General features: G+C 38.8%; 1 protein-coding gene across 2 annotated transcripts in view; it reads left to right on the top strand.

Annotated features, from left to right (window-relative positions):
- The window catches only part of ACO1 (aconitase 1), a 55194-nt gene extending 38091 nt beyond the window's left edge, over window positions 1–17103 (top strand). For both annotated transcript variants that reach the window (XM_064736350.1, XM_064736349.1), the window contains exons 7-21: window positions 1177–1316; window positions 2273–2444; window positions 2886–2986; window positions 3970–4086; window positions 5354–5513; window positions 8630–8765; window positions 9581–9665; window positions 9938–10094; window positions 10626–10750; window positions 11551–11655; window positions 12329–12471; window positions 13864–14011; window positions 14425–14547; window positions 15486–15671; window positions 16413–17103. In XM_064736350.1, coding sequence (XP_064592420.1) covers window positions 1177–1316; window positions 2273–2444; window positions 2886–2986; window positions 3970–4086; window positions 5354–5513; window positions 8630–8765; window positions 9581–9665; window positions 9938–10094; window positions 10626–10750; window positions 11551–11655; window positions 12329–12471; window positions 13864–14011; window positions 14425–14547; window positions 15486–15671; window positions 16413–16526 — 2012 coding nt within the window. In that variant the 3' untranslated portion in view covers window positions 16527–17103. The remainder of the gene's footprint in view (window positions 1–1176; window positions 1317–2272; window positions 2445–2885; window positions 2987–3969; window positions 4087–5353; window positions 5514–8629; window positions 8766–9580; window positions 9666–9937; window positions 10095–10625; window positions 10751–11550; window positions 11656–12328; window positions 12472–13863; window positions 14012–14424; window positions 14548–15485; window positions 15672–16412) is intronic.
- Window positions 17104–17982: the final 879 nt, after the last annotated feature.

Below are 17982 nucleotides of genomic sequence, written 5' to 3'. Positions count from 1 at the left end.
ACACTTAGCTTCAGTTTTTCTCCAGAATATGGAAAGTATGGCTGGACAGAGTCTATAGCATATGGGCTTAAATTCTTGCATATTCTTGGATCCAGCATTTTTTCCAGCGGCTGGTGATGTTGAACTTGGTTCGTGACTGTCAGTGGTAGCCAGTCAGTTATTTCAATTTACTTAAATGTAAATTGAATTATTCAACATCCAGTGAAAGGAGCCACATGATTTGTTCTGTCACAGCATTATCTTCTAAATTAACAGAGGTATATAATTTTGAATGAAAGAAGTTAGAAATTATTTTTCAGAACTATTCTTAGATTAAGTGGGGAAAAAAGATTGGAGTAGTGATTTGGCATTCATAAGAAGCTATTACAGGCAGTTTTTCCTAGCTTAGTATTCATTATACTAAACAAAAGGCAGAAGGACATTTCAGGTAAGAAGATAAATATATGAGGGACTTTCTACAGGCAGAAAGTTATAAAACTGCTTGATGGCTTGTCTGCTTAATGCTAAGTTGCTAGATAATATACATCATGGCTTCGTTATTTTGCATATGACTATGACATCTTGATATGCCACCTTAATAAATTAGCAATATTAAGTAGTAGCTGGAATTCTGATAGTGGAGGTGTGCTTATGCAACAGTTTCCACCTACACATTCCTAAACCCTGCTGAAACATAGTGGACATAAGGGAAAATATTTCTGTCTTAACAAGTACCTTTTATGTTAGCATTCTTTAGTAACATTTCTTTCTTTCAAAATAATTTCTGATTTTTTGTTTGGTGACCAGCAATCATGGTCTGCATATGTTTCACTCACAGCACATATTCAGTGCCATGTCAGTGGTTCTTGGTTTGTTGCATTACATATTTAAGATATTAAGTAAAAATTTTACATCTGTTCTTGTAAAAGCCAATCATCCTTAGATTCACATAGTATCCCATTTAATGACTTAGGAACAAGGATGAAAATATGAAACTAAATGAAATTTAAAAGCCCAACCTTGCAGGAACAGCAGCAAGATGAGGAATGCCTCTTAGCAGAAGACTCAGACTGTATGGTTTCTCTCCCCTTTCACACCTTAAATAGAGCACTCATCAGGCAATTGACTTCACAAGTTTTTCTCTGACATGTTAATATCTTTCTGAACAGTCACATTTTGTCCTCCTGTTGTGTGCAGGTGTGGGTGGCATTGAAGCAGAAGCAGTGATGTTGGGACAGCCGATCAGCATGGTGCTTCCTGAGGTGGTTGGCTATAAGCTGGTAGGAAACCCTCAGCCACTGGTGACATCCACTGACATTGTGCTCACCATTACCAAGGTAAATTATCAAGATTTGATATTTTGATGTTACTGCTGAGAGATAAACACATTCTGTAGGACAGAGCCGCTGTACAGAATGTGTAAGAACCCTACGTGTGCTTCCAGGTAGCCATTTTGAATTTTTAAAAACCTTTACCACTTTCTGTGGATTGGATTCAGCTCATTAAGGACATTTTTTTAGGCAAATCTGTTTCCCAGAACCCACACAAAATATATGTTGGGGTATTTTGGAATTCAGTAGTGTTTTGGAGCAACACTTTTTCCTCTGCCTCAAAAGAACCCTGATGCCTTGTTTTTTGAGGTCACTACTTAAAATTAGGCAATATAAAAGCTGGAAACCAGACAGTAAGCATTGCAGTCTTATTTCTTTCATGTGCAGGTGTTTGACTCTTGTCATATATTTATAACATGCTTACTCACTCTGTGCATTGTCACTGAATTAAGAGTATTACTGGGTCAGCATTAGTGTTGTTGGAAGTCAGAAATCTAGTGCAGAAATTCATCATGGAATACTGTCTACAGAGAGACCTTCAAAAGGGAAAAGGCAACACTTTTTCATAATTTTATTCAAATGTTGTGTGTGTTCACATGTACTTGTGCAGTTGGTTTTCTCTATTTTTCTATCTTCCTGGGTTTGCTGTGTGAAAACTCCCCACGCAGTTCTCTTTCCTCTTAGAACATCATGTTGAGAAAAAGACAATTGCAAGGCCCTCTAGTTTAAATGAAAGGAAGAGCAAGTTTTCAAAGAAATATGGTCCTATGTTGTATCTTATTATTGAAACTTTACATCTCTATGTCCTCATATTCATGAATTATTTTAGAAAAAACTTCTTGGTTTCAAATGGCTGTAGAAATCCTCACAAGAGATTTCTGAGTCAAAAGCAGGATTTCATAACAGACATGCTCATGTCTTTTGAAACATAGCGATGAACAGGCACTGTATTTTTATAACAGCATCTTCGCCAAGTTGGAGTAGTGGGTAAATTTGTGGAGTTTTTTGGTCCTGGTGTTGCCCAGCTGTCGATTGCTGACCGAGCCACCATTGCCAATATGTGTCCAGAGTATGGAGCAACAGCTGCCTATTTTCCAGTGGATGATATTAGCATTGGGTACCTGGTACAAACTGGTGAGTATAAGAAGAGACTCTAAGTTAAGGGGCAATTGAAAGGATGCCAGGTCTATATGACATTAGCAGTGGAATTGAATCAGGTGAAGCCTTCTGAGCTTCAGTTCATTTTTTTCTTGGTATTTACTTATTGAGACTAGTTTTTGCAATTAGGATGCATGTTTAGGAAGAGCTGAGTGTTAGACTTACCGCAGCCTGGCAAAAACCTGAGCCTAGACTGTCCAGATGACAAAAATAGGAAACTAAGATTTTGTTCTGCAAAAGCCACTTAGTCTGTGCAATCAGTTTGTTTTTAGTGGATCTCTAATATTTATCTTGAAAGAGTCTTGTAGTGCTATTGACAGCGTGCCTGTTATGCACTTTTTTTGCTCTATTCTGTCAGATGATGATTCCTGCATTTAACTTGCATTTTGGTTTTGCTGGATCTGGCTTTCATTTTAGGCCGTGACAAAGAAAAGGTTATGTGCACAAAAAAGTATCTTGAGGCTGTGGGAATGCTAAGAGATTTCACGAACTCTTCTCAGGATCCGGACTTCACACAGGTTAGAAATTACTCTGTTTTCTGGCTCCTTGCTTTATGCCCTGTCCTATTTTATTGCGACAATTGTCTGTTTTTCACAGAAACTAAGAAATAGTCAAGGGATTCCTTGGCTTTTGCTTTGGTCTGCACAGCTGTCTTATTTTAAGGCCCAGTGGAGTGAGACAGCTGGCTCTTCAGGTGTGAAAACTTGGATGTAGGTATAGATTGGCTCTCAGTTGACCTCCAGCTGGTGCAGATTCTTTCAGTTTTGTTCAATGGAGCTTTGAGAAGGCCTTCCAGACTGAAAGTACACTGAATTGTAGCTGTGGAGATAATGTGGATGTTGTGTGTGTAAGCCCTGTATGCAGTTTTTTTCTGTTCAGTCAGTTGTTTTACAGTGTGAATCAGGACCCTTAGAAACCCTCTGTGGTAACCACAAAGCACACAGCTAATTTTCTGTGCAAGAAAATTAGGATCTTACTCTGTGTCCAAGAAAGTCAAGAATATTTCTGGTTTTCTCTACTGTAAAATTTTATGTTGTAACTTGTATTCGGGTCTGCATGATTATTCAAAAATCTTAGTAGAATTGGAAGGATGTAGCACCTTACGAAAACAAAGTGGGAGGATGGATGAGGAGTAGATGAATAGTCTGCTTTCTTTTGTATCAGTTCCAGTATCTCTTCACATGATTTTTTTAACCTGCTTCTAGCATGTGAAAAGACAAATTAAAAAATAATTTATAATGCTTAGATGCTTTAGTTACATTGGGTTTTTCAATAACTTCAGTACTTTTGATATCCATACCTGTGAGCTGGCAGTGTCTAAAATTAGAAGTGTTTCTTTTCTTCTGCTCTTCCCATTCTCAAGTGTTTTCAATAATTTCTGCAAATAACAATATGCAGACTTAGCATTGATTCAACAGCAGAGGTAAGCATACCTATGGCTTACCTGGCTTCAACTTATCAGGCAGTGCCCAACCACTCTCTGTTTATCTTACTTGAACAGGTTGTTGAGTTGGATCTCCATACTGTTGTGCCTTGCTGCAGTGGACCAAAAAGACCTCAGGACAAAGTTGCTGTGTCAGATATGAAAAAGGACTTTGAGACTTGTCTGGGAGCCAAGGTAGGGAGTAGGAACATTTGGACAAACAAACTAATTCATGCTTCTAAAAGCTGTCTGGTGTTCAGGAACTACATTATGGGGTCGTGTATTGTTTGTTTGCCTACTGAAAAATAAATGAGGATATTTGACTGCAGTTTTGGAGGTGAGACAAGCAACAGATAGTTTAAAATTGTGATGTTGCTTCTCTTGCATGAAGATGTTCATGCCCTATTGGAGTAGTATTTCTTTCTTATCTTAGGTCTAACACGATTTTGACATAGACTAGAGATTTCTGAACTCTGCCACAATAGGGGGTTGTTAATAGAAGGGACAAAATACCTGCTGCACTGAGTTCTGAGATAACTACCCACCTCTTTAGCTCTCCAAGCATTCCAAGCAGGTTATGCCCTGAATCCACGATGTAATTTTGCACTAAATATTGAATTTGTTCAGCAGAGCAGAACTGCATGTGTCTCTGTGACTCTTGGATGGTGGTGGTAAAGACAGAAAACAATGACTACATTCTGCATCATCCAGTCAAAAGTGGTCATTGAAAGAGGAGCTGGATTTATATTTGAATGAATATTCCTGGATACTTAAGTTTTCTAAATCAGTTTGAATCTTTACCTGATACAGTAACCACCCTTGTTAAAGGCACTACAGAACTCCAGTGATGTAAAAGAAACATAAACTACAGCAGTTCCCCATAATTCTTGGTTTGTTACATTTTCCAAACTCCTTTAGGTGATCTTATACTTTCAGATCTCTAAATGTAAGTTTTCATGACATGAACAGTGCCTACTTGGTCTTTGCTCTTTTTTATTTTTTCCAACTGTCAGACCTTTGCCTCTCAAATCAACTCCTGGTTTATCAAGCTGTTTGATAATCCTGGCTTAAAAATTTTACATGTTATGCTAAAATCTCAGGACTAGATTGTGTGCTAAGACTATGTGTGATCGGGAATCTGTAAGATCTGTAACAGGAGTAAGAAGCATCTGAGAAATTCAAAGAAGGGTATATTCATGCAGGAAGAAAATACAAATATATTTTTCTGCAAGGACTGCCTGTTTTACCAGTAAGCAGAGAAGAGGAGAATCTCCAGCAAAAAAAATTTTTGTCCATAATTTTGGTTGACTAGAGATGCAAGCCTTCACAATCAGACCTAAAAGCACAAGCATGGATGTGACTAACAGATGCTTTTCATTGCTGAAAAAACAGCCCATACTAATGTTCAGTCAAAATGTTTATATTAACCACTCATTTTGATTCTTACTTTCTCCTCCTACAGCAAGGATTCAAGGGATTCCAGATTGCACCAGACCGACACAACAGCATAATGAAATTTAATTTTGAGGGCCATGACTTCGAGCTTGCTCACGGTTCAGTAGTGATTGCTGCCATTACAAGCTGTACAAACACCAGTAATCCCTCAGTTATGTTGGGTGCAGGTAAGCTGATTGGCCCAATGTGCAGTAGTTTCTCTGTGGCTCTGAAAGTGTGTCCTAAAGTCAGCAACAACACGGATGTAATTCAAGGTGTGCAGTGCTGGTTTTGTCATTTGGAGTGTTAAAACTGAGCTTAGTTTCTAAGGGTAGTGAAGGACTTGTGAAAGTGGTAGTTAGAAATACAAGTTGACAAAAATGTATTCTTCCTGCACTGTCTTTTCTACAAGGCAAGCAACACTTTTGATACTTTTCCAAATGCACAGAAGCTGATATACAGAGATAAGAAGAGGCTGTTGCCAGAAGAGGCACAGTGCAGAATGATCTTCTGGGGTGCTCTGAAGGTGCTCTGATCTGTTATCAGAGTGAAAAACACACATTTAGCTAGCGGTTGTCCTCTAAAGCTGTTACGAGAGTCTGGAGGCATGGTAGGTGTGAGGAGAGGAAGCAAATTGTATTCTCAGGGATTGCCAGCTTTCACAGCCTTTTCATTTACATCTTAATTGCATCCAAGGGGAAGCCAGAGGTGAGCTTGGTATGCACCACTACAGAACAGTTAGTCTAACTTGGTTGTAAAAATTTCAGGTCCCAAGATTGTTCATTTTTAACATGACTAGTCTGGACAGAAAATTTGTCATTCCTAATGTGTGCTTCTGGCAAAAAAATAGGAATGAAGAATGTCAGCTCAAAGGGTTCAGTCTATACTGGACAAGTTTGACCCAGTTTCCCAGGTGCTTGGCTACATGTTTACATATTTCTTTCTCTCCTCTGTAAACATATACATAGATTGTATCTGTCACCATATGATAATCGCTGCACAGAGGCTTACAAGTCTGTCAGACTGTTCATGGGATGCAGACTTTATTCCTACAAAGGTCAGAAGGGATGTGCACTGGGCAGTACAAAGGCCCTTCACCAGAGGGGATTACTTCCTGGTTAAAGAAATATAATTTCTATTTGTTCCTCTGTGGTGCTGGGAAGCTTTTGGGCTGTCAACAGTCACTTTGTGTTTGGCTTTTTGAGGTGATATTTATCACTTGCTTTTAGACCAGAATCTATCTTTGCATATTTTACATACCAGCAGTTCACCCCCTCCCAGGCCAAAGGTCTTTTAAACTCTAAGGTTCAAAGTCCATCATCAACTAAGATGTGGGGCAAAGGAGAAGGAAAGGAGAGACCTGCTCATTTTCTTACCACTTTGAGAGGAATTGAATGGAGTTCGGAATTGAACAAGATGTCCCAATCCAGTTGACTTTAACAGGACAGCCTGGACAGTATACTGCTTTCCTCGGGTCCTTTCTGCATTATCACCAAAATATATTGTATTTCTTTCTTCCAAGGATCAAGAAGTAGGTTTTCTCCAGGCAGACTCTGTTTGCCTTGTCTATTCCCTTAGTTCTAGGTGTGGATGTATCCTTCAGTTGTGCCTGTTGAGGATAGTTTCCTCTAGTGTTTGACTCCCAGGCTAATGACATGCATTTTTGACCTTCTCTGAAGCAGTAGGGATGCTGAATGCACTTTGAGTGCATTCACTACTATGTAATGCACAGCACCCTCAATAATGTAGTCCTAAGGATTTTGGTGTATGTGCTCAGATTTAGTGGCTACTCTCACCTTTGCAGCCTTTCTGTACAGCAGCATTTATGTTTTGACCTTGACAAGGAAGGAAAAAGTAATTCTGTTAGTCTCTGATAACTATTTGCAAGCAGCAGTGTTGAGAATACCCAAAAGAGATACCAAGAAGAAACACAATAGTTTGGCTTTCAGGATGAGGTTTCAAATGAAAGTAAATAAACATACAGTGTTCCCAATTAACTAACCAAGCGAAAAAAATCCAGGATATGAGCAGATGTTTCAAACTCCTGCTCTGCTATATATCCTGTGCACTATGCAGGGGCTCTGTGTCTGTGGGGATAGTGGGTATGTACTGTAGGAACTTTGATAGCCTAGTCTGACCTTAAAGAGGTGTTGGATTAATGTTGCTCAGAGGAACTGAAGTTCTGGCATTTCCTTGCCAACTTTGAGAGTTTGACTATGCTATCTTTTCGAACTGGTATAGGCAGCAAGACAGAGGCCAACACTTTCAAACAGGTTGTCAAACTGTCAGTTCCTAGGATGACTATTTGTTCATGGTCTCATTTGCAGAAGTATTCAAGAGTTGCAGTTTCTGCAGATTCTTCTAGTAGCTAAGGAATCTCAGCAACTTCAGGAATAGGACCACTTCTTTAAATTTGCATGTGTAAGCCATCTCACACAACACTTAAAAGTGTCATGGTCCAGGTCATGTCTAACAGAAGTGCCAGACAGCTGGCAAAGACAAACCAGTTTGATCACATCTTCCTGCTGGAGATCACATTGGATCAAAGCACAGCTTATCTATTTTCTTATCTAAATGAATGTCATGTGTGAGGGGGAGAATGCAGCTTGGGAATGTGAGGTTTTGCATAGTTTGCCTATCTGGTGCTTCTTTTATGTTCATCCTGGAAAAGAACTGGAGAGGACTTGTTCTCTGAACATGCATCTCAGTATGGACAATTTGTTTCAAAGGAAGGAATGCAGGATAAATTTGTGCCTGGTAAGACTTTCCACTGAAATATCTCTATGCATATTACAAATCCAGGAGTGGTAAAACAGCACTTGTGTAACAATCTGTGGGTTGTGAGATGACTTGTTTGAGGCAAGGGCGGCCAGCATTGGTGCTCTCAGAGCCTTCTGCTCCTGAGGTCAGCAAGTCCTATGCTGGCAGTTTTTTCTTCTCTGGGTTACTGCACCATGGTAAGCAGGAACTTCACAGGTCTTCATTGCATTTTTTGTGAGACATTTGTCTTACAAATAGTGCTCTGAATTTTGAATGTCTTCTTGCTGCCCCAGTGAGTGCATCTTATTGAGTGCAACTTCCATCAGTTTTCTAGTGGAACAGAAATTGCAGGCTGGATGTACAGTTCAACAGAGCACTTGTCCTCTAGCTGGTTGTCACGGAATTAGTGGTGTCGGCTTGCTGTACCGATTCATTGCTGATGCCTTTGCTGTTCCAGTTCTGTAATGGTATCTCTCCTAACATGCTTATCAACCAAACTGTCTCACTTCCAGGAAAATCTGCAGCTATCCTCTGTATTTTTCAGGATTGCTTGCTAAGAAAGCTGTTGAAGCTGGTTTGACAGTGAAGCCATACATTAAAACTAGCCTGTCCCCAGGAAGTGGGGTTGTCACTTACTATCTGAGGGAGAGTGGAGTTATGCATTACCTTTCTCAACTAGGGTAAGTGTGCTTTTCTTACTGTTGTGCTATGGCTGCTTAACTGAAAGCATTATCAACAAGTGTTACTCTTGAGCTGAGAATGACACAAGAACAGACAAGAGATTCAATTGTAAGAAGAGAAAAGAAGCTTTGTTACAAAGAGTTCTCTAGTTTATATAAACTGATATGATACATTTTACTTGATTAATTAGTTAATAAAAAACATCTTCCTCACACACTGTCTTTGAGAAGAACAGGAAAACAAAGTGGAAAAACACCATGTGCAGATGGTCTATACTAACAAGTTACCACATTCCTTCAACTCCCTAAAATTCTCACAAACCACTGTGAGAAACTATTGCCATTTCTCTCTCCCTGGCCAAGCTAACATCCACAAGCAAGTGATGCAATCGAATTACTATTTCTCTGTACAACTTAAAAGATATTGCAGGTACCTTATGGTGTGATCCTGCCTGAGTAAACACATTGCTGTTGTGCTGGCTGGCTTTGTACCAATCATGAAGGCCTGCTGTACCTTCTTGAAGACTTACGTTCTTAAGCAGGAGAATGGGTTATTTTCAAGACTAATTGTTTTGAAACAGTGTAAATGACACTATACTGTTGTTCCTCTTGCTAGGTAACGCATTTCCCATTCTGTGTGCATGGACAGTCACTGCAGTTGTAAAAATAGAGCATTTGAAAAATGCTATTCTCAGTAGCATTTCATTCGTTAAAACAGTGTTTCTCCTGAAAGTAACCATTGCCATCTGCTGAGTGGTTAAATATCTTGCTCCAAGGTAGCTTTTTGTTCACCATTATTTTTATACTTTGTATAGGTTTGATGTGGTGGGTTATGGCTGTATGACATGTATTGGCAATAGTGGACCCCTACCAGAGTCTGTTGTTGAGGCCATTACACAGGTAAGCAGTTTTTCTTGTGCGACTCATTTATGTTAGCTGTTCTCTGCTGTGTGCTGTTCTGAGCTGTATTGCACTGTGTGTTGACTTTTTTCAGCTCTGTGCAAAGTAAATTCAGTCTATATTCTTTTCTGTGGGAAGTGTTTTGGGATTGTTCAGGAGACAGTTCTGTGACTGGTCATTGTTGTTGCAGTGCAGTGAGACTCTGCAGACTTGTTGTGTGTGTGGATTCTGCAAGAGCCTGACCTATCTTTGTCTCAAACTCCATGTTATAGGGAGACCTTGTGGCAGTGGGTGTGTTGTCTGGCAATAGGAATTTTGAAGGGCGTGTCCATCCCAACACCCGTGCTAACTACCTGGCCTCCCCGCCGCTGGTGATAGCCTATGCTATAGCAGGGACCATCCGGATCGACTTTGAGAAAGAGCCTTTAGGTAAGACAGTGTTGGGATGCTTCTTTTCACAGCTTATGAACTAAACTCTTGGGAATTAAGCACTTCCGAAACATTTGTCCTAGGGAAGAGCTTTGAAGTACTAACTACCCGTGGGACACAAATTATACAATTGTTAAGAGTCAGAGCAAGAAGGAGTCAGAGATGATGGAGAAAGAATAATGCTCTGGCTTGGCTTCCCCCTAATTCCACTGGATCATGTTTTTGGTTATATCAGGGTAGTAGATTTTCAAAGGCCTTCAAGAAGGTTCTCTTCAAGAACCTTCAAAGAGCCTTTCCAGCATAAATGATTCTATAAATTGTTCTGGAAGGCCATTGGAAGTCACAAAAGAAGAGTTATGTACAGGTATTATCAAGTTTGTGACTCAGTTTTTTGTTAGATCCTTGCAAGTGAAATAAAGTGTGTCCTGTGAGTGTTACAAGGAAAACATAGCCGGAGACCATCGTGGTAAACTTCTCTTTCTTCTTAATGAAAAATATATGCAACAAAATTGACAATATCATTTTATACAGGAATAAATGCTTCAGGGAAGAAGATTTTCCTGAAAGATATCTGGCCAACAAGAAATGAGATTCAGGCTGTTGAGCGTCAATTTGTTATTCCTGGGATGTTCAAGGAGGTCTACGAAAAAATAGAGGTGAATTAATCCTTTTGGCAGTATTTGATTGATGTACTCTGCTATTCTGAAGATATCAAATAAGATGATTATGATAATGAAATTAACCTTTCTCATGTCTAGGTTTTGCTCTTGTTCTGACAGATATTCAGATGAGGGTTTTTTTTTTAAATCTTCTGGATAATTAATTCATTCTTTCAGACAGCCATGTTTTGAAAATTGCTCCTTACAGTATTTTTAAGGTAACGTGATATGTTACTGATATGTAAATACTGATATGTAAATGATATGTTTTCAACAGCCACCCCAGCTGATACTAGAAGGTGGAATATTCCAGCTTCACAGATGTTTGATTTTTTTTCAACTGACATAAAATTCATTTGCGTTAACTAATAGGATTGATATCGGGAAAAAGACTTGTACTTCATAATAACTTCCTATAAATCTTTCTCAAGCTTTGAAACAAAATATTCTTATTGTTTTTATGTTAGGGAAGCTTCTTAAAATTACTTAAAAAACAATAGACAATTATAAAGTGTTACCTGTGTACATAATACAGGTTATTCTCAAAAACCAGGATGAATGTCTCTTCTTTTGTAATGAAATTAGGATTTTCCTAAATCTTTTAATAGATAGAATCATTAAAAACACCCCCAAAAATAATGTAGATAGTTATTTTAGCATTTGCATTTTCCAAAGTGCTCTAAAAAATGCATAAGGCTTTTGCTAAAGTTTAATTTGTAATTTTACCTGGATTCTGAAGTAATTATGTTGCTTCTGAAAACTTAGAAGTCAATGAAAGTATTTTATATGTTTTTCAGACAGTAAACAAAGCTTGGAATGCCTTAGATGCTCCTTCAGATAAACTGTATACTTGGAATCCCAAGTCTACTTATATAAAGTCTCCTCCTTTCTTTGATGGTCTGGTACGTACGTGCTTTCCCTTTGAATCAAGCCAAAGTGTGCAGTGATCTTGACTCATATTGAAGGAGAAGGAAAGCCACTTCAAGGGGCCTGAGAGGATTCATAAAAGCCTATTGAGGCCTTGGTACTTAAATGTTAGAATTGTGCTATTGTGTTCATTTTAATACAAAGGCATGAGTGAATCTCAAAATTGTAAGGATTCCCTTTCACTTCAGGGCTCTTGAAAAGTCTCCTTTTCCTTTTAAGTTGAAATGCTTCTAAATGTTCACAAAGCAAGCAAAGAAAAGCAGCAGGAAATTAAATGCACTGTTTTGCCTGCTCGCATGTTGCACCAAATAGTTCAGTGTTTGAATTGGTAATTCAGTGCCATTTTAAAGTAAATGTAGACTTTAATGCATGCTAATGTCTAGGAATTCTCAATTTTCATTCATGTGTCATGGGAAGCCTTGACTGTTTTTTTGTCTGCTGTATTTTCTTCATGCATGAACTTGCTGGAGACAGCCAGGGCATCATATTTGTTCAAGAACATAAAGATTTTTAATTGTGTTGGATTTTTTCTTTCTCCTAATCTGTATAAAAAGGGAGACTTCATTTTGAAATTTCCACTTTTTTGAGGAAGATAAAGGAATTATTTTTCATACATTAATTGTTTTCTTTGTATTTATGATGGCTTAGACTTTGGGTCTTCAGACCCCAAAAACAATAGAAGGTGCTTATGTCCTGTTGAGTTTTGGGGATTCTGTGACAACTGACCACATATCTCCAGCTGGGAACATAGCAAGAAATAGTCCTGCAGCCCGTTATTTGACCAGCAGAGGGTAAGCGCTGCTTATTGTTCTTGTCATTCATTGGGGAGGGAAAACAAACCATTACTGTGATGCCATGTAACAGGCACAGATACCTTCTGTCTGTTCACGTACACTTGTATACCTTGACAGCTGCCCGGACAACATAAAAATTAAAGAAAAGCATTTCTCTTTCTGCTACTTCAGCAGCTCTCACTAAGTGTAAGAAGTAGAATAGTGCGTACATCTGTTATCCCTGTAGAGTTAAAGACTTTTTTATGGAAATAGGGGAAGAAAAGTAGCCTGTACATTTATTCCTAAATAAGGGAATCAAGATTTGTCTCCCTATCAAAGCAAAACGACTGTTTTCGTTAGTGCCAAAATGAATTTTATATTAATTTTTTCTAGTGTGTGCAACTATTTCACATATCTAGGCTCTTAGGCACTACAGAACATCCAGAAGTTTAGGTTTCAGTGCAGCTGCAATAATTGGCAAATCTCTTGTGATTGGAGTCTTGTAAAATGTTCATCTTTTTCGATGGCCAGTCTGTCAGTTTAGTACTTGGGGTTCAACTAAAGGCAACACAAGGACTTACCAAATTGACTTATTCAGACTTCACAGGCAATATAATGCTTTTATTCTCTGATTTTAGCACTTCTTACAACTTCAGTGGTGTTTTGAGCAACAGCACTGACATAAAAACTCACTAGACCTAATAATTTTGGAAAGAGAATAGATTAAAACAGTGAAGAAGATTGAAAACCAACTGCTCTGGACTCTCTGACCCCCTGCCATCAGTAACTTGGAAATCTGAATAGTTCTACATGCATTACAAAACAGATGCTGTATGTCATAGCTGCAGTTTGGATGTAGCCCAGTGCAAGCAGTGTAATTTTCTATCACATTCTAGTGCATTTTTTGTTAGGCTGGTTAGGCTGCAGTGATGAGTGCCCTCATTCTCATATTTCTGTTTGCAAGTGAAATTTTTCTTCTGTAGTTCTAACTTGCAGGAGAGATTCCTGCTGCCTTTTAGATATTTAGCACAGTGCTCTTCCATTGTTCTAGATGCTATAGTAGTATAAACAATGAGGCTCTTTAGGCACCAGCTATTAAGAAAAAAATGGTGTTGCATCTGCTGACTTAATGTGAATTATATCCTTGCGTCACTGTTGGGTACTATTTCTAGGGCAAGAGTTGAGAACATTATGGAAGCTGCTTTTTCTGACCAAACTGTAGCTATGTGTAAATTACTTTTCCTTCAAAACATCTCAAAGGTGAAGTATTAGCTAACCGGGTGCTACAGCTAGGCTGGGAACTACACACATACCTGCCTCAGAAACACCAATTTATTACTTCCTTTTTTTAGAGCAGAGTGCTTTTAGTCCAAAACTAACACAGTTTCCTTTCTTCTTTTCCCTTAATAGCTTGACTCCTCGAGAGTTCAATTCTTACGGCTCCCGCAGAGGGAATGATGCTGTCATGGCCAGAGGGACATTTGCAAACATTCGCTTGGTCAACAAGTTTATTGATAAACAAGGACCTCAGACAATCCACTTCCCTTCTGGGGAAACTGTAAGTACACATGGTGCTCTAAACTGTGGCTTACTGACAAGTGTGGATTAGTGCTGGCTTTCCTTCTTACCAGCTTAGGTCATTTACTTCAGTACCTTTTAAGTAAAGCTAATTGAGGGGGCAGGAGCTGACTCAGGGAAGCAGTCACATGTACCTATGCAATATGGTCCTTTCAGGCCTGTCAGTGGAGAATGTAACCACTGTAAAAGCACCAATGGAAGGTGCAGGTTTGTGTTAGGAAGGAGATCAGACTAGAAGCCACAAAGTGCTGTGTGGTCAATATCCTTAAACTGCTGTTTGGTGGAAGTTGTGGGCTTCAATTGTTTATGTGGGGACACTTTTTTCCCTCCTTTCCCTGGAACTGTGATTCCACTCGCAAAAACTTTACAAAGCGTTTGGCATTTTTATTCCAGCTGGACGTTTTTGATGCTGCAGAAAGATACAAGCAGGCTGGTCATCCTCTGATTGTGCTGGCTGGGAAGGAATATGGTGCAGGAAGTTCCAGAGACTGGGCTGCTAAGGGACCGTTCCTCTTGGTGAGTGGCTACAGTAAACTAGGAGGACAGTGTTAACAGTGCATTTATTTGTTAGTACAACTAGCTTATGACAAAATCCTGGGTAACTCATTCTCACTTTTGGTGGCAAGAGATATTTTGAAATCTCAGCTGCCTCCAAGAGATACAGTAGAGTTGGCAAAAGCTATTTAATATTAATAGCTCTTGTTCCAACTGGAAGGCTTGACTAATCTTCATCTAGAAGTCCATAAGGCCAAACTTGAAAGGCCAGTTTCTATACTTCCACTTCCCGTAGCCCCATAAGCCATAGGTCTGCTTTCAGCAGCATCTGTAAGCTCACTTAGCAAGGAAACAAGAAAGTGTAAGAGAAGAGTATCAGTGAAAATTAAAGTTAGCACAGCTTCACCATGGGAGCCAAATCCAGATCCATATACAGTGAAATACCTGTTTCTTTCTTTGTCCGTCCAGTCTTACACTGTTTACATAAAGAACTCTGATTCAAGCTTTCTTGCATTATTAGAAAAATGCACAAGAGAGTTGGTATTTAAGTTCATCTAGGTTTTTGGAGGTTTTTTTCTGGCAATGAGTTTTTGTGTTAACTGTATTAACATGTCAAATTTTCAAAATTAATTAAACTGCACCCTGGTGCTTATAAGAGGGCAACACTGAATTAGGAGCAGTAATGGAAATGACTAGTGGTGCACTGCGTAAGACATGTTAAAGTAGATGCAGGATTCCTGAGAAAATGTTTTACTTTTTTGAGTCAGGCTTCTTTTAGAGAGGTGTGAAAGTTAATGTACAATCAAATCATCCTGGACAGTTTGTTGTCAGACCTGCTGACTCTACCAGTATCTGGTAAATTAAATGGAGGGAATCACAAACAAACCAATTTTCTTCTTGTGACTACAGAAAGACTGTTCTGAACCATGAAATAACTCAACCTGTTGTATATTTCCCAGGGTGTCAAGGCTGTGCTTGCTGAAAGCTATGAGAGAATTCATAGAAGCAACCTAGTAGGAATGGGAGTGATTCCTCTGCAGTATTTACCTGGAGAGGATGCAGGAACTTTAGGACTCACTGGACGGGAGCGTTATACTATTATCATTCCTGAAAACCTAAAACCACAGATGAATGTCCAGATTAAGGTATGAGACACCTAAGTGATGAATTTTCTGAATCACTGTAATTTTACTCAAAATTAACTTTCTGTTCAAAACATATGCTTTGTCATATGGCAGTGAGATTAGCTTAAAATAGGGAGAAGAATTGAGACAGTGAAGGAGATTAAAATAGTTATTCTAATAGGGGGTTAAACTTGAGGAGGGTAGAATTAGGTTAGATACAAGGAATAATTTGAGATGAGGCACTGGAACTACTGCTTGGAGAAGCTGTGGATTCCTTCTCCTGGAAGGGTTCAAGGTTAGGTTGCATAAGGCTTTGAGCAACCTTCTCTAGTGGAAAATTCCCCACCCATGGCAGTGGGGGTTTGAACTAGGTGATCCTTAATGTCCCTTCCAGCCCAAACCATTCTGTGATTTACTATGACAGGATAAAAAAGCAGGATGCACAAACTGTTTAAATTAGCACAAAGCCATCCTGTAGTCTGGTCTAACCACTCAGAGTCCACTATAAAATTCTCAGTTATAAATGAAGCAGCAAGTGCAAAGAGACTCCATACTGTTTGTTCTGGTTTATCTTAAACCACTTTCCTCTCAAGCAGCTTCCTGTAGTTTAGTGTGAATAGAAGCATTGGTGCCTGTTCACTTTTGCTTTCTATCACAATTTTTTAAGATAGCAAAACTATGCTAGTAGTATTTATTTTACTATGATGTCAAGTAACATGTGCATGGTTCTGCTCCTTGAATGACTTTCTTTGACCCTAACAGCTGGACACTGGGAAAACCTTTAATGCCATCATGAGATTTGACACGGATGTGGAGCTCACTTACTTCCACAATGGCGGCATTCTGAACTACATGATCCGGAAAATGGCATCCTAATAAAAAACAATAAAGCAGAAAGGTCCAGGTACAAACCTGTTTCTCCTGAGCGCAATTAAACTATAGTAATCATGCTAAAGTGTGAACCATAAAATGAACAATTTTTTTTCTGTGGATTGTATTAGAAGGCTTGTTTACAGTGCTGAATTTTTCTGTGTATCAGGAAGCTGGACACACCCATATAAAGTAAACAGCATTTTTAACTGTTTTGTATGACAGTTGGCTTGACTTACCTTAGAATATAATGCAAAAGTCATTAGAGTACTGCTGGCATCTGTAGAACCATTGAAGATCACATGCTGATTTCATGTATTTGATCCAGTTTGTTTGACTCTGAAGTTAAGTTCTATGCTCATATCAGTGATCCTAGAAATTAACTGACAGTATAAAAAATTTTTATTCCTTCCTATTCCTGACACTGACTTGCTTTCTTATTCAGTTAAACAGAATCTGAATCTAATATTAAAATTATTTAGCTGTTTATTCATTTAAAAAAATGTGAACTCTCTTTAAAATCTAAGCCTTTGTGGAAAGGTGAACTTATTGGGGATATTTCTAATAGCTAAAATTAAATTTATTTTTAAAAAGTTTGGTGGTTCTGTCATTTTATCCTTAGTGTTGTAATGCAGAGCAAAACTTCAACTTAAACTCTTATCATTGTCCCTGTAGGAACAGAATCATATGAGTCTTGACTTTTCATTTATTTTAATTCTAGTTTCTTTGAGAAGTTTGCATGAGCTAGAATGAATACAAATACTGTCAGATACTGGGAGTCTTCTGTAACCTAAGAGAATACTGGCATGGTACATTCCATCACTTTAGTGCCGTCAAGAAGACAATCTCCACACTTTCAAGATCCTCATCTGCAATTTCTTTGTCAGTTAGCAACCAGTAATTACATTCATGCACTCAAAGCAGTCAGTGACTGCCCAATCAACAGTGCCATGTGAATATATTTACAGGGATAAATTAATCTTATTCATAGATAAACAATTCTCACTCTTAGCTGTATTTACAGCAACCGCCACAACAATTAATATAGTGGAGAAATTACTTCAAAGTAATTTCCTAATGTGTTTGTAGTGCAGTCAGGTCTGGCTGTTTCTGGATAAAAACCAACTGTTAAAAAAGTTATGAAAGAAGAGACTTCAGGAGCGCACAAAGACTGCACTGTACCTGAAACATGCTATTGCTTGATAGTGGCTCCTCTAGTAAATCCATCAGAGGCCCACCACAATCCTGCAGGGCCTGAAATGTCTCTCACAAGGAGAAGCTGAAAGCTGGGTCTGTTTAGTCCAGTGATGGGAAGGCTCAGGGATATCTCTGCTGTTTGTGTACAAATACCTGAATGGAGGGCACAAAAGAATATGCAGCCAGGCTCTTTTCAGTGTTGCTTTATGACAGAGCAAGAAGCAGTGGGCTCAAACAGTGTGAAACACAGGATGTTCCCTGTGAA

The sequence above is a fragment of the Zonotrichia leucophrys genome, chromosome Z (assembly GCF_028769735.1).
Source record: "Zonotrichia leucophrys gambelii isolate GWCS_2022_RI chromosome Z, RI_Zleu_2.0, whole genome shotgun sequence".
Classification (NCBI taxonomy): domain Eukaryota; kingdom Metazoa; phylum Chordata; class Aves; order Passeriformes; family Passerellidae; genus Zonotrichia; species Zonotrichia leucophrys.
This window is presented reverse-complemented; position numbering and strand designations above follow the sequence as displayed.